General features: G+C 37.7%; 1 protein-coding gene across 2 annotated transcripts in view; it reads right to left on the bottom strand.

The window, feature by feature from the left end:
* FRY (FRY microtubule binding protein) overlaps positions 1-17,382 on the bottom strand; it is a 177,539-nt gene that overhangs the window by 101,509 nt on the left and 58,648 nt on the right. For both annotated transcript variants that reach the window (XM_075050626.1, XM_075050625.1), the window contains exons 4-14: positions 16,434-16,573; positions 14,354-14,444; positions 13,871-13,950; positions 13,672-13,752; positions 11,885-12,053; positions 9,329-9,421; positions 9,136-9,234; positions 6,521-6,622; positions 1,863-1,966; positions 1,257-1,365; positions 233-319 (exon numbers count right to left, since the gene is read on the bottom strand). In XM_075050626.1, the coding sequence (XP_074906727.1) occupies positions 233-319; positions 1,257-1,365; positions 1,863-1,966; positions 6,521-6,622; positions 9,136-9,234; positions 9,329-9,421; positions 11,885-12,053; positions 13,672-13,752; positions 13,871-13,950; positions 14,354-14,444; positions 16,434-16,573 (1,155 nt within the window). The remainder of the gene's footprint in view (positions 1-232; positions 320-1,256; positions 1,366-1,862; positions 1,967-6,520; positions 6,623-9,135; positions 9,235-9,328; positions 9,422-11,884; positions 12,054-13,671; positions 13,753-13,870; positions 13,951-14,353; positions 14,445-16,433; positions 16,574-17,382) is intronic.

Below are 17,382 nucleotides of genomic sequence, written 5' to 3' on the forward strand. Positions count from 1 at the left end.
ACATTTGCACTACTTTACATTTGATACTCCTCACTAAGGAAATATGAGGTAGGCATAAACAATGTGAAATTTCACAGACCCAAGTCCACAGATGTGTTTTACCAATAAATCAAGTTCAAGATTTGGCCTGAAAACTGGAAAAAGGTGAAAGCATGCTTAGAATGTAACCAGAAAGTAAATGTAGCACAATACAATATATACTAACTAAAAACAATGGAGATGCACATCATACCTCAGGGTTGAGACTGAAAGCTTTCGCTGGTTTTCCAACACAAAGGAAGTCAAAGATAATTTCTTTCATTGCAAAATCTAAACGTTCCTAAAATAGTGAAAATATTGCAAATCATGAAGCTGCTCACTTCTGCTACTTATTTTCTTTAAGGCAACAGAATGCTGAAAACCAGTTTAATCAGGATTTATTTAAATGTTCAGAAAAACATTTTCAGAAGTATGCAGAACATACTATCAGATCTAAGCTTTCAACACTGCTGTATGTTGACAAATTCAAAAATTTATAGCATTTAAATAGAAAATGATCCATTTTGGTAATAAAGCTTTTAATTATTTCATTTAAACTGTGGTAATTATGGTAGTAACATAGTATTTTACATAAAAGGAGCTTGTTCACAGATGGCACAGTTCAGGGAAGATTTTAAGCATCTGTTTAATTCATTCCTATTCACAGGCTTTAAGCACGTGCTTAAGTGCTTTGCTCAATGGGAATGTTTTCTGAATTTAAGTAATAAAAGAGATGAAACTTCCAGCACTGCAGGTTAGTTTGTTTTAGCAATTCCCATTTGTACTGATGAAAACTAAATGTGTCAGCTACATGCTGAACTTGGTTTTCCTCTGACTTATTGCTTTAAAAGCAATGCAACTCATTGTCCTGTATAGTAGGAATGATCCAGTATCAGGACAAAATATGGCTTATTATTTTGATCTTTATTGGCAGTCAAAGCCTGTCAACAAATGCATTTTCTGACTTGCTGGCAATTCCAAAAACTGACAAAAAATACATTTGAGTTGAAGTGAAAACATTTTTATCCATTTTCAGTGGAATTAAATTAATCAAAAACTGTTGTTCAAAAGAAGTCTGCCCCAGCTCAATCTATGATTGTATCATTGCCTAGATGAAAAGATACTGACAACGGGGTTGCAAAAAATTCAGACAATAGAAGTTTACTTCTTTGTTAATTTGTTATTGGGAAAACAAGTTATTCATTAATTGGAAAGACATATGCATGGTTCTCCCATACCTGTGCAATAAACTGTATTATCTTCACAAAGATGTTTAGAGGCATATCTCTTGGCACAACACCACGGGACCCTTTTGGGAAAAGTGTTGTGACAATAGTAATAAGCCGACTGTAAAAGAAGGAAGAAAAGCATTAGACATTTCTGGACCTTGCAGACCTTCACTTACCATGAAATGTAAGTTGGAAATCCTCCTCCATTTAGAGAGACTAGAATGTATTTCCTTTGAAATGAAAATGTAATGGGGTATCTTGTTCTGATCCTTTGCTACAAATTCAATGTAATTATTTTATTTCATTACTAAATTACAAGTAACAATAAACCAGTCAATGACATGCCACTACAAAAATATTTCTAACTATAACCAGGGAAAGAGTGATTTCTAGTTCTTCCAAAAGCAGAAACACTTTATACAGTAATTTTTAATAGGTGGGAGAATAACTGATGGTGCCACAAAAAGGAATATTTTATTGTGTACAGTTGAGTTTTTATTTCACAACAGGAATAGGTTCAATTCAAAGGAATTCAGGAGAACTATAAAAGCTCTTTCTTCACTGGCAATATCCACTCTACAAGGCCTGATTATCATTACAAATAGAGCGTCTTACCTTTGGGTAGCCGTGTTGCTTTCACATTTAATTCTGATCATGTAAACCCACAGTAGTCTGTACAGAGATTCCAGTGCAACTCGAGCCATTTTTGGGTCCTTATTCTAGACAAATGTATAATGTAAGAATAAATTTCAGGCACGAATCAGAAAGGAAAGGAAGTTCTGCACTTCATGGATGTCAAGGTTCCGAGAAAATACAGCCTCACAGCTGCACAGTACCCCATTCCTGTAGCTGTAGGACACTTATGCATCTGACCTACCTCTCCTGGTATTACTTAAGTTGTCGAAAAACCCAAGTTAGTTACATTAGATACATGTTACAATTTAAAATCTCTATTTGAAAACCACCTCAATTTGACTCTGTAAAGAAAATCTCATCTTCAGTTGATTCTGTCAATTCAAAAGCTGTTGCCCTATGGTGGAGACCTGGTATGAAGAACACAGAAGATAAATAAATGATATTCAAAAGTGAAAGGACAAAAATCTGTGGATGCTTAGGCTGGCCTAATTAACATGGCATCTGGGATCAGCGGGACTGAAGTGGATTATCTGTCTGGATTGGTGTTATTTTTAGAAACTTTTGAACTAGTACAAGATTGTCTTTGGGTCTCTTTGGTCATATGTGGTTTTTTGTTTCTATGGCAGCTTTAAGGGCTTTCTGAGGAGGGTGCAAGTATATGCAGTCCAATCAGATAGTCTCCCACGTGTTGGGCCATCCGTTGGGTTAAACTTTGAAGGAGTCCAGTACACTTTGACCCGAGATAAGATTTGCCTGACTCACAGTGCAAATCTCCAGGGCAAAGAGCTGAATTTTTGTCTGCAGACGAATGTTGAGTCACAGATCAAAGACCATGGTTTGATCAAAGAAACTGCAACCAATGCCATCGATAATTCTTGAATGTGTATTGGTCTAGGTCCTGCACAATGGAAGGAAGACAACCCACCGATGATATGGGATATGGCTCCAACTTCCAGCATGGCATCTGTCACAAGCTTAGGAATAGAAACACTGTCCTTGGGTTGCAATTTCCATTTAACTCCTTGCTAATAGATTTTATACAATAAGCCTTTATATGGAACAGAAAATGGAAAATCCTTTTTGTTTATTACAGCAGCATGCAATGGTTGTAGCACATGATTAGAATAAGTAGTAAAAGGAATGTCAAAGTGTAGGGGTCGGCGTTCGGAAGATCTCGCGTTGTCAAGGAAAGTTAGAGGGTTAGTCGCAGCCTTGTGATGTACCTGTAACCCCACCTCCCCTTGTTAGTATAAAAGGAATTAACTGCGCAATAAAAGGGGGAAGTTGGTGCTCACACTGTGTGTGTTATCTGTCTCTTTCCCTGGTCCGGGCCGACCAGTGATCTAAGCGTAGCACCTTGATATGTAGCGAATGCTACATCAAAGTTTACACAGCCTATTAATCTTTGCAGCATTTTAACATCATAACATTGGTTACAATCAATTTGTTTAATAACCTGTTTACTTTCAATCCATTTTTCATCAGGTATCGTCATGTCAGTCCTTGTAAATTTCAGTCCTAAGAATCTGATTTCTTCAACAGGTGATGGAGCATGTTTATCAAAATTTATTCTTACCCCAAAGCTTTCAAGAAAACAGCAGACACTGGCTAACTGAGTTAAGGTAATGAGAGCTTGCGTGGCAAAGGAGGAAGTCATCCCTATAAGCAAAAGTCCAAATATTCTAGTGACAAGATAGTCCAGCTACAAGGGCAGTTGAGAAGAGACGGAGGAGAAAGGGGCTGAGACCAATATCATTGGAGTTTTCTGAAAATAGTAGACCAGTTTTCCGTCAGAAACAACAAGCTGCATAGCAGAAGCAGGATTGAGAAGAAGATGATAAAAAGCCTGAGAAACATCCACGGAAATCATGGGCATGTCCATGGGCAAGGTCTGTGCAAGTGCATGGTGACTGGGTGCCCAGTATTTGGAAAGCACATAGTGTGTCTTCCTTTGGAAAACTGAGAGAAGTCTATCACCAACAGACCCTCTTTAGAATTTTGAGGATTTCTGTCAACAAGAAAAACCCCGTCAGTAATCCTATTAGGACAAGGAGTATTTGGCCTAATATATCTGACATCCTCCTCACTTTCCCAACAGGAGGTATTGGCATTGGATGTGGTTCCTTTACCACTGCTGGCAGTGCCCAACTTGCTGTTGGTGCCGAAGAATTTGTCAAAGTGAATGTGGGCCTTTTGAACACGGAAGCAGTTGGTGACAGTTCTGCCAGGATCTGCTCTGTTTCTTGATTGATAAGTGCTGCTGCCTTTTACCCGTTGTTGTTGTTTTTCTAGAATTTTCTTTTTCAGTGCCTCTGCCTCTTCTTCTGTGATTAGCGGAGGAGCAACCGGACTGCCAGGAGTGAGGCCCATTTTCTTTAATTCCTCCATTTCTGTTTTCCAATAATATGGCGTTAGGTCTGGCCCATTTAGGCCAAAGGGATATTGTGTTGGTACCCATGGATTCACTCTTGAGATAGGCATTGTTTGACCCATTCTTTGTAAAGTAGGTTTTGCAACCTCAGCTCAAATTGTACTGGAGCTTTCTCCTTGTCCAATGTGGTTTGGAGACAAGGAACTGTTGCTCCCACTGAAAAACTTTGCCTCTAAATGAAACACCGTGCTTTGACTCTCTCCTATATAGAATTCCTGCCTTGAATATTTTTTTGTAAATAAAGTTAACAATAAATGTTCCATTTTGAAACCAAGATACTCATTAACTTTAACACCGCTTTCAACAGGATTGTATGAAATACTCTTTGGCCAGAATTTGGCCAGGGTCAAATATTTCCATGTCCTGGCAGGAGTCTCCTTTATTAATTCAAGAAAAAAGTTTGTTTCTGTAAGATCAGAGATTTGCCAGTTTATATTAAAATCAGAAATATGATTAGAATATAAACCTTTTAGCTTTCCCAGTGTATGCTTGACTTTAATGGTCTTGGGAAGGAGATTGTGCTCTATTGGGTGCAGAGGCTCTTGAGCAACCTGATCCATTATGTGGTTCATGGGAGCCCACACAAGATCGTGGAGACCCATATACTGTCCTGGTGTGCACAACTCCCCTTCTAATGGAAGGATTTCTCCTCCTTTGTTGACCTAGCTCTTTTTCCAGCTGTGTGAGTTTGGTTTGGGCTTTGAGGTGCCACTGACTGATGAAGTGATTGCTTCAATGGTTGGGGCATCTCTTCCTCTGTACTGAGAAGGAGTGGCCCACCACATTCTTAATTTAGCTACGTATTCAGCTACCTTACCTTCTCCCCAGATTAAAGATTGAATGTGCCACCACATTAATCTATGAGCCCCATGAATCAAAGAGTATGTCAATGAATTATAGGTGGCAAGGTGAATTCCAGTTTGATTTTCAATTAGTAAGGTAGGAGCAACTTATATTTTCTCTAATGGTTTAAAATAATTTGTCAGGATCTCCCTAATTTTCAGAAAAATCTATATTCCCAGGTGGCTTCTCAGAGATCTTACAGCTGTAGCTGTCTTTTCTAAAGCTTGTATAACCTCATAAAAACCCGTAAAATTAGTTGCAATAACAACATGTTTATTTTCTGAATCTCTTTGCAAATAAGGTTCTAACACATCTTCAGCAGAAGTAAATAATTTAGACACAGGTGGAAAGAAATCTTCAGACAGACTATGAACACTTTGAAGAGCTATTCTAATAGTAGGATCCATATGAAGAGAGTCAATACAAATGGTTTCATTAAGACAAAGTACAGCAAGAAAGCAACAACAATAAAGGATGTAATATATACCTTGTCGAGAAGCTTGGGAATTCAGCCTTTGGAGAACAGAGATTCCCTCCTCAGTTTGCCACTGAGCTGAGAAAATGGTTGCATGTTCTACCCGTGCCATTTGCAGAAGCCTCCTAACCACTGGTTCATCAAGCAGCAGTTCAGAGGCCCTTCATTTGAGCTAACCACTTCACTGTGCTTCTTAATTTGGCCTTTTCAGGTAGGCACAGGACCATCCTTTCATATGGATGCACTTGAAGTGTGGAATGGGACATGAGTTATTGTGCAAGTAAAAGAAACAAGGAGGAGTTGTAACGATGACTAGCATATGTATATTGAATAGTATATGCTGGCCAGGAACCATAGCAGATCGCAGTGGACAGTTAGGTTTAAACTTCAAAGATCTAACAAATGGTAAAGGAGTAAGAATGGATATGCGAAGGAAACAACTTAAAATAGTTTAGTTTTTTTTAATGCAACTTAACAGAGTGAAACAGGCAATGGAATCAGTGTCCTGCAACTAGTTCCATTCTGATTAAGTAATAGCAAGTGCTTTGTTTGAGAATGCCTTTGTGAAAAAAAGCGACTTAATAGTGGGTCAGTTTTGGTATGTCACTCAAGCTAATAACTTTCATCAACAATCTTGCCTGTTTCACAGCTGTTTGACTCAGGCTTGGTTTGAGTTAGAGAAACAGTAGAAATTCAAACTAGGCACAAGAATACTTTTTTGTTACTGAAAAAATCTGCACAGCTAAAGAATTTGTACTGTCAGGAATAAAATTATGTATGGAATCAGATAATAGCAATAATCCAGCACATTTAAATAAAACAGATTTGCAACAGGTCAATAGTGCATACTGAAGTTTTAATACAATATTAAATCCAGAAGATACTAACCTTGAGATTGGATAGGCAGTTGTTGAGGAAAATATGCCATCTGTTTAAAAAGAACTGCTTCTGACTGACACAAAGCAGGCACGTTACCAAAGGGTACAAAGCCTAAACAGGAAATGGATGTCGATACCATATTATTTGCATGTCTACACATCATAAAATTAACTTAATAGAGCTACTGTAAACTTAAAGCTCTTACTCCTCCATTTTGTGCAATACATGTTAGCCAACATAAACACATTGTTAAGTAGTACAATGTAAAAGGAACCTTTCTCCAAAGCTGTTACAGATATGTTTTATGGATGAACTAAAAAGAACCAAATACCTGTTTATAGCAGTATAATAAATCCAAAGATGGGTCACAGTTTTACAGACTCAAAGTCAGTTGACTGAGAAATGATAGCATGGGCATAACTAAACTTTACTATAATAACAGCAGGACCCACAGAGATTGTTGGGACTTGTGAATGCTCAGATGCCTGTTACTCCTCAAAATCTGCAGTCACGATATTTACTGAGAGACATGTCAAACACCCTAAAGAACTGTGTTAAAAAACAGGCAATGCCTGGATATGCTGGTAGTTACATCTTGCAAAGCAAAAAATAAAAAGAAGCAAGGCAGAACATAGAAGTTCAAATACTGGATCCTGGTCTCTTTGTCAACACTTACTTTGACACTCCACTTGTAAATGTTACACTAAAAAATATAAGCTAAAATGCACCTATTAATTTTGAAAATGACTTTGCTATTTCAGCAAGACTTTTCTGTTTCAGTTGTCATGTTAATATATCCAGTCAGGATTTCATAGTTATTAGTCAAAAATAAGTTAACTTTATCTTAAAGACCAATGATTCTCAAAATTAACCCTAAAATTCTAACTTCAGTCACAGCTCAAAGTATAAATACACCATAAACCCCAACTTCTGTTCCTGTAATATATAACATAAATTGTCTATAGCTAGGTTAAACCTAGTTTCTTGAGTAAATGGCAAATGTACATTAATTTTTATTTTTATAATCTTCATGTCCAAAATACATATGGAAGAGGATAACTGAAGTCTTCTCATGCAAGACTTTCTTACCATATTAACATTATAATAGTCAAGTACTTGACAGAATCAGAGTTTAGTAACATCCCAAGAGTGTTACAAACCATCCTAAGGAAGAGCCTTAGGAGAGAAGATACAAACCATCTCCTAGAGTTTCATAAGTCTCTCCATTCACTATCAAGAGAACCTCAATGACTAGCTGATGTGGGATACTTTTAGATAGAAAATGAGGCAACACGAATGCCCCTATCCTGCCAGTACAGTGAGTGCACTGATTCACAAAACACTGATCTTGGGAAAGGAAGGTCCTCTTCAGACTCTAAAGAGTGTGCTTTCTTCCTGGAAGCCTGGAAATATGCACTGCAGTCATTTCTGCCAACTGTTTGCCTTTCCCCTCCTCCTCCTCCTCCTTGCAATGTTTGTATTTCTAATCACACCCTCACAAGAATCTATTCTATTTTGTCACTTTTAACTATGTAGCCTCCAGTGTGGTATGTGTAGACAAGCAATCAAACGCAAAGCCCCAGCTGTGCAATCCTTTCTCAAGCACGTAGTATTGACTTTGGCAAGTACGGCCACCAGTTTGGGGAAGTTCTATTTAGTGTAAGAACTGTACAGCAAAGCTCTTACCCTGCTGCAGTTTCAACAGTGTTTTATTAACTCGGCAGAGTGGAATAGAGCCACGCAAACATAAGCAGAGTGAAATCAGAAATCCATCTCAAGACTCCCACTAATTCTAACAGGATCAGGACTGCACCCCAGGAGATGTTCTGACTCTCCCCTGGGACTGGTGTAACAGCAGCAGAGAGCTCAAGCACGCTCCTGCAGTCCTCCCAGCAGATTCACTAACACTAGTGACCATTTGCCGAGAGCACTGAGAACAGGGAAGTCTTTTTGACTTTCCCATAAAACGAGGGAGGACAAACGACAACTTTCTTTACTTAGAAGGTCCAAGACTTCAAAACGGATTAGCTAACGCCGCATTGCTGACGTACACTGACCCAGTTGGAGAGACAGACTGCTTAAGGCGGCCAGCATCAAACTGACTCAGATCCTCATTTAATTCAGATCAACTCATGCTTCCAAAAATACACTGCAGTGCCACTGTTCATCTCACAAGAAAAAAATGAAATAGGGAGCTGCACAGTAGCCAAGTTACGGATTTAAAAGGGCATGTGTTATACATTTTTTCATTCCTACAATGTATTATTTAAGCCCCGTGAAAGAGTTGTTCCCACATGCCTCATTTGTTCTTGCTTGACAAGAAGTGAACTCTATTCTTTCTCTTCTCCTCCTAATGTTTACACATAACAAGTATGAGAAAGTCTAACCATTTAATAATCACAGAACCAGAAGCAGAAAACATCTGTTTGATTCAGACTGATTTACATCATATTCTGAATAAAATAAATATGGTTATTTTCTGCAAACACAATAACCTTCCCTGCAAATAGAAATGTATTGGTTATAAAGCCAAACACAGAAAAAAGTTTTGCAATTTCCCAAGAGCCTTGCTCAGAGATATTTCTGACAAAGAATTTTAGCCTCTGCTTCTTAGGGTTACTAACCAATGAGTGTTTCTTTCGTGAGGAAAGTTCAAGTGTTGTATCATACAGGCTTTCAACGAAGTTCCTCAGACAGGGGACATTCACTTCATTTTTAACAGCCTGAAAGAAAATTTCATGTTAATAAACCACCATTTCACAAGTTGTTTTATCCAATTTGAAGAAATTATGTAAATAACCTGAAAAATAAACTCACAGCAGCTACGGGGACAAGAATTTCAACAAACAGTCCTGCCAGTGCATGCTTGATATCTTTGTCTTTAACTTCAAGGAAATAATGTGCACATTCCTGTAACAAAACAAAACAAAACAAAACAAGAATCATAATTGTGTATCAGCTGGAATAAAGACCTCTAAATGTTTGCTGAATGCACCTCAAGTGTCAGTGACTTTATATCTTGCAAATCCCACAGAAAACATTTGTCTATTAACTTCTAAATCTGCATTTTGCAGCAAGCACAAAGCAGGACATAAGTCAAAATCAACGATCTGTTAACTCTAACCATGATAATCCACAAAATCTCCACTGATTCCAGTTGCGCCCAGTGGTCTTTTGGGGATGGAAAGGGAGCTGGATTCAGGGACTGACCTCATGCCTTCCCTGTGTATACCTTCAGGAGCAGGAGTAATAGCCCACATGGACTGCTTTGCACAGTGCTCTGAGAGGCCAGAAAAGGAACGTATTTCTCTGGTAAGATACTCAAGGTAAGGAGCAATCTTACCATAAATATTTGGGGATAAATTTCACTGCGAGGATCCACCACAGATTAAGGGTCAATATAGAACTGTGCTATGTGAGGGATGAGACCCGTGGTGCAAACCACCACGATTTCCAGCCTGGAATTGGGGATTAAGAAAGAAAGTAGAAATGTACTTTTGTCCTAAACATGCAGTGAACTACTATCCACACAGCTATGCTGCTTAGGAAGTGAGGGAGGGGAGATAAGCATCCCCTCATGTTTCTGTACAACTTCTCTGAGGATGACAACTCATGTTGCTCCAGTTACTTCTTCCTCTCTGGGCCCAAGGCCCAACCAACCACTCACTTTACAAGAAAGGTTCCCACTGACCTTTTTTCCTGCACACGCGCGCAGAGCAGTTTACACTTTAGACCATGCCTGATTCTTCCTGGCTGCAATCAGGATTCTACACCACATGGCTTCAGTCACTCCTGCCATTTCTGCTACACAGCTGAAGGCCCCTATGGCAAGGCAGCAGCCTTCCTGAGCTGCTTCTGCACTCCGTGGTGGCAGAGAGGCTCTTCTGGAGCTGGCTCCTGAGATTAGCTTACCTTCTGAAAGTGTGGCTCTCTACTAGAGCAGAGCTGGTGACAAGAGCTTGTAGCTGAAGCACTGCATGTAGATACTCAAACTAACAGAGAAATCGCGCAAAGAATCAAACTGTATTGCACCAAACTGAGCAAAACTGGCTTTCCTACATACACAGTGCACCTTATGATGCATTGTAGTATATATAAGAATTATTTTCGTGCTGAGATACTATAGTCAGGGAAGGCAGATATCATCTGCATCCAAATTTTGAGTTCTACTATACGGGAGCTTTACCACTGATTTCAATAGCAGTGAACACTGGATCCCAGCAGTGCTGTGTCACAAAGTCATTGACTCATATTAGTCATGTGCACTGAACACACACTACTTTTGATATCTTGCCAGCTCTGGATAACTTACATTAAGTCAACACATACTAAGATGTGTTCATATAATGAAGTGTAAGGTAAGAAGAAAAATGAGCTGCTTCTGTGTTGTTAAATATGTTTTAAATATGTTGTTAAATATGGTTTAAAACACATTGAAATACTGAAATAGAATGTGCTTCCTGTTCAGGACTTAAGAGAAATGGCTCTGTGTGTCTATACGCCTGTGTATTTGTATTCCAACGTCAAATCTTTACTTGTGGGCATCTAACATTGATTTTTTACTCCATTGACACCATCAATAAGCTGATCTTTACACAGAGGTTTATATAAAACATGTATTTTACTGGATGAGTGGCTACAAACCATGTAGCTGTGAGGGTGAGCCCAAGAAAAAACAGGGGAGTAAAAAGGTTAAGCTAAATAAACCTGCTGATGGGAACAGACTCATTGTACATTACCAACAAGAATGTGGACTTTTAAAATGTTTAAACAGAAAATATTTCTTTCCTTTTACAAAATGATGTAATCTATTAATTTAAAGCATTCATGAGAGTCAAACTATGCTCTGTACTAGTGGCTCTCAAACCAGGTGAGTACAGAATGTACCCTACAGGAAGGGGAGTGAAGGTGTGGTGGAAGAAGACAACATATCCAAGGGAAATTCCATCCAGCTTTTGCCTCAATTCTTTGTCTCTTCCTCTGTGTTCTTCTCCATCAGAAGTTCCTCTCCTCTCTGGCCACTATGTCAATGGTGGAAGATTCACTTTGGAGGTAGTGAGCAGCTATGGAGATATAACTAGGCAGGGACATGGGGCAGGGTGGAAGGTCTGAGGTCTACAGAACAGAAACTCCTTTTGTTGGAGGGCAAGATGTACAGACTAGGGGTATACAGCTGATGAAAAGTTGGTATGGAATGATACACTCCAGAGATTGGAGACTGGAGCGCTGAGGTTCAGAACAAGCAGAAAGTAGCTGCACATATGTTTATGTGAGAATGACACATGGAAAATCTCTTGGAGTATTACAGGAAAGATGAAGGGGAGCCCATTCTAAAAGGTCTGGGAACCATAGTTATATACTTAAGAATTTTACCTGCATAAACTGAAGAGAAGCTTCAAAGTCCTCCACAGGATACATCTTAATGCGAAAGAATTTCATTCCCATTATAAGACTGATAATGCTTTGAACTATATATGGGCTTTGTTCTTTATGCCGTAACTCTTTTAACTCTGCCATAAATTTCTTCTTTACAGCAGGAAACCTGTGAATTCACATTGGTTAGTTACAAAAAAGTACACATTAATATTTGAAATATATTGTAAGCTATATAAATGGGGAAAAACCTAAAGAAGATTCAACTTTGGTTGTAAAACATCATTTCAGTCAGTATGTGAATAGATTTCTTTTTGTTCAGTTTTCTTTCACTTCTGATAAACTCAGAAAAGAAAATAAAGTGTACAGCCTGTCCTTAGTCCCTTTAGATAACCACATCTTTCAAATTATTTTCTTACCATGCCCCTCTTTTGCATGAGAGCTACGAATATCATTAGAATAAACCCCTCACATGTTTTTCAAAAATCCAAGTTGAAAGATAGTTTTCTTGCAAGTACATGGAATATTTTCAAAAGAAAATGCTGAAATGATAACTATGAAAATACTCAGATAGGCTGTTCCTCCCTTCAGGTTTTTTCTAATAGCCATTACAGTAACACTTAAGCATTAACTACGACAACTTGGGATGGATGGGTCTGTGACCATTTTTTATCTCCCCCACAAATCTATTGGAGGTGTCTTTTGAGACACACTGTCCATAAACATAACATATAGGAAGATCATCCAACAGGACCTCCTGTTCTTTTTGAGACAAAATGAAAAGAATGTCATTTTCATGGGCAGGTGTAACACGTAACAACCTTTTGTTATCGCCTATGATGGACAGCACAGGAGAGTTTAAAGAAACAGGTTGGCAAGAAGAAGCCCTTTAGTGGTAGTAACATCTTAGCAAGGCCCTTCAGAACTGGAGAAGAAAAGCAGTATTTATGGAGAACAAGTATGTTCTACCTTTGACAGTCAATTTGAAGCTTTGGATCCAGATGTCACTTCCCCTTTTGCCTTTGACCCAGCCGATTTAGAAACCCAGGTAAGGCCTTAGTTGAAGTCTGTGAAAATTGTATGATTTCCAGGAACTCAAACTGTTTTGGCTACATCAAGCTAAGTTGATTGGTTTTATAGAGCAGAGTCACTCTCAGCAACACCAAGAAGTCAGGAGACAGAGAACACCATGTCAGGGCAGTAAATTTCACCCTCTCCTCAGTTTGTGGTGTAAGCGTATGATGAAATGTTACGTTGGGTACATGAGTTTCTGAATCTGTCTGCTTCCAGATTGAAAATTCAAGACCAGATCCACGAAGTGGTTTATGTCATCCGCTCTAAGAAGTGCAGGATGAAGGATGCAGAAGCAGCTGCATTAAGTTCTGAACTGAAATAACTGCAGAGAGACTTAAAAATGTTGCTACGTTGGAGGATAGCCATTTTTAGGTTTGCCCAGCTAGAGAAAAAACAGCATACAGAAAAAAAATTAACTAAAATAGTTCTCTTCAGCCCTTTGGGCTTTCCACAGACGTCACTGCTGAGATAAGAAAAATAATGCTGCTGTAGTTGAGTTGAATTTACTCAGTATCACCAGAATAGATGCAGAAAGCCTGTGCTTCCCTAGAGGTGTATGCTCTAGAACATCTGGATGAATAGAGGGCCAATGAGCTGAAATGATTTATTCCTACACTATTCTTTAAGAAAGTAAAAAAATCAGAATATGCACACGCTAAGTGAGTAGAACTTCTCACATTTATGGGGGAAATAAGATATTCAATTTTGCTTACTTTGCTTGAGCTAGAACACCTATTACTTCTGCATACAAATCCGCAACAATGTGCATATTTCCAGTGTTAGGACCAAGGTACCTAGGAAGAGACAAGAAAGAATTCTTGGCTGAGAAAGCACACTGCTTAAACCACTACTATTAAAAAATAAAGTAATTTATTTTTTTCCACAGAATTTTTGTAGGAAAAAGAGCCTTACCCTTCTTTGTACTTAAAGTGCTTGAAAGCCAAGTTAATAACATCATGTACCAAACTGTCTATTACAGGATGAAGTGGAATCTGAAAACAGAAAATAAAACATAACGAGTACACATATATTACACTTCAAGCTGCATACCGTAGTGCTAGTATTACTCATGAGTATCTGCCATACAGAAGTATGGTATCAGCTGAAATAGCATCTAGCTAACACAACAGCTGAAATGAGCCAGCCATTTAAAGTTTATTTTGTGTTGAAGGGTAATACTTTAGCTCCAAAGACTTGGCAAAGTGAAGTCTGTATGAACACATAATACTATGTATCCTACACGTGCAAGAAAGACAGCAATGAACAAGCATGCAGGATGTATCTCATGTTTTTATTAGACTCTTAAAGATGGAAATAGAAAAAGAATCCTAAAATTCATTTGTATTGGTAATTTCCATCAGTTATTAGTTAATGGGTAATTTAAGAACTCCATACCTGTTTCAAAACTTCTATTAATACTAAAGAAAAAATAAAATCAATAGCCAGATCTCTTCTCTCCATTAAATAGTCCCTCTGCTGTTCATCACTGCAAAATCAAACCAGGAAACATAATATTTAGGAGATATGTTGTAATTCATATTATATGCCTTCTTCAAATACAGAAATACAGATAACAGGAGATTGTATTCTACTTTTTCAACTGCAGTCCAGCATTTCAGAAAGTAATGCACTGGTATGCTTTTAAATTCTGAGATAAATAGACCAAATCTAACTTGTTACTTTCACTTTCTTTCAAATGTTTACATGTCACTCTCCATTTCCTCCCTCTTTTTTTCCAGTTTAAGATCAACACAAAGCTTTTTCAAGGAAAAAAAAACCAAAACAAAAACAAGGAAACTTTTGGATTCTATATTCTAACAAATGGATTTCATTTCAGTTTCCTTGCTGAAGGCACCATTTAGACAGTTCTCAATTACACTTTGGAGGCAAACGTAATAAATTATTTTGTGCTATCAAATTCATATTTAGACTTGTGACGGATTTTGAAAAATGCCTTAAAAGTACCAATGGAAAATTCATAACCAAACGACATTCTCTTTTAAAAACTGTTCCAGTGTTATTTTTTTAACTTTGGCATCACTTTTCAAACTTTTGAATGCATTCCTTGTGCAGAACAACATAAAGGAATAAATGTCTGAAGTGAGTAGCTTGCAATATAAATACAAAACATATCCACTTGAATCACCTGATCACAGTTTCAAAATGTCCTGAAAAGATAACATGAAATATACAATACTTTTTGTAAAACTAAATGTTAAAGGGACAGTTCTGCAGTCCATTTGAAGCAGTTACCACTGATTTCGATGAGATTTTTGCGTAAATTCAGCACAATTCTTGCACACATTAAGAGCTTTAGTGATTTCAGTTGTACTTATGTGCTTATATTAAAACATGCATTTAAGAGTTCTGCTTGATCAGTGATGAAATAATTTATTTGCATTTTGGTTTTCTTGGTTTCGCATTAACTGGAGAAAGGACTAGTTATACGTCCTTTCCATAACATTATAAATTGACAGAGTGGCCTTGGTTCACTGCTAAGCTGACTTCCAACTAGATTTTGGGTGGAGTTCCTGAAGACACCTCTTTATGAGCAGGGGTCCTGTAACAAGTCGAGAGAAAGAGGCACTTCAAGGCAAGGATTCATCTCATCCAAAAGCAGACATCTAACTGATGAATCATGCCTTCATATTGCCTACTTCTACTGACATAAAGAGTCTGGAAGATTCTGATTTGGGTTCATGTCTACCTTGAAGTCTAAAACTAGCTCCTACCCCTCCATTCCAGCAACTATTTCCTTCAGTAGTCACTGGATTATAATGTAATCCTGATGTGAAGAATTGCCTATGCATTTCCAAACACCAGGTCTGCCAGTGTTGATTCTCCTGCTGCTTCATTAAAGTGTGTAAATGTAGTACCAAAGTATTCAGAAAAACTGTAAGTTTGAAGAATACACCTGTATCAAACTGTCAGACCTCAATATAAACCAAGATCAATCTGTTGCCTTGCCACTGAAGAACTACTGATATCATAAGAGATCAATATATTTCTTTTGGGGTCTTTATTTTTGTTTGCTTGTTTCTTTTAAGAGCTAAATCAATGTTATTGCTAAAGCTCTTTGACTGATTCACAGTTTTTTGGACTGAGAATAGGTGTATGTGAAATTACTATGACTAAGCAGAATGCTGTATGAAAAAAATCCTTCCAAGTGTCACAGAATTATTGCCTGCTTGCATGAGTAAAGAAGACAGACACAGTTTATACAAACCACTATTTAAATGACATTACAGCATCCAAAACAGCACTAAGGAACAGTGTTTGAACAATCAGGAGCATAATTTTAAAGACACAATTACTCTATCCATCTAGAAGCTGAGAGAAGAGATCCAGGAACAAGCAGAAAAAGAGGAGAACAACTTTCAAGCAACTGTAACCTCATAAAATCTGACAGGTGAAATGCAAGACATTTTACCTTAGAATCTGTCAATAATGTATATATGCATATTCAAAATCATACCTTTTGGATTTAGTGCTTGTTCTTGGTCTGTACTCATGAGATTCATCTTCTATGCCATTCTGTCTTTTATACCAGTCAAACAAAGTGCGCAGGATAGAGGGTAGACAATATTCTGAAAGTGAGCTCATTGAGCTTATTACCTATGGGGAAAATACAACAAATCAATGAATCAACTGGTGTTCAAGTTTCTCCTCCTCCTTAAAAAAAGTACTAATTCAGTTGTTAGACATGTTCATTCTTGTTTTCATCTCATTTTGGAGATCTATGGTACAAGCAGTGACTTAATATTCTGCATTTCCCATTGAAAAATAAGCAGAAATACAATAATGGGCTGTATGGCAATAGTGCCTTTTCATTGATGATACTAAAATGCATTAAAATTGTGTATCACATCTTACAACGTGCCAGAAAACTATCTAGTTCTTCAAGGGGTTTTTTTGGTGGTTTTTTTTTAAATTTTTTTTTATTTGTTACACAATGTTGGTTTGAGTTTGAGCAGATCATAAGGCAAGAAAAAGTGATGAATCAGAGGTACTGTCTTCATGGGTTCCATCTGACTGCTGGAAGCTCCTCCTGAAACTCAGAATAAGTTGAGAAACCCCATAAGCTCTGCAATAATCTTAACCAACTGAACATGCAGATGCATCCATCTTACTATTAGGCTGATACACCTGATAACTTAGACTTCTCTTTTATATATAGGAAAATATTTACAGTTTCCTGTGTCTTTGTGTGCACAAATAAGTGAAACATAGTTTAAAATCATTCCTTAAAAGTTCCTTATTAAACAGCTCTAGTGGCATACTGGAAAAGAAGTTCACTGCTCTATCAGTATAAACTGCATCACCAATTACAGAAATGTTACTGAATATGTTACTGCTGAACTATGACTTAAACTTGCTATTACAGGAAACCATAAAGCTGCAAAACATGAAAAGATCAAAAGCTA

This window comes from Buteo buteo, chromosome 18 (genome assembly GCF_964188355.1).
Source record: "Buteo buteo chromosome 18, bButBut1.hap1.1, whole genome shotgun sequence".
Lineage (NCBI taxonomy): Eukaryota > Metazoa > Chordata > Aves > Accipitriformes > Accipitridae > Buteo > Buteo buteo.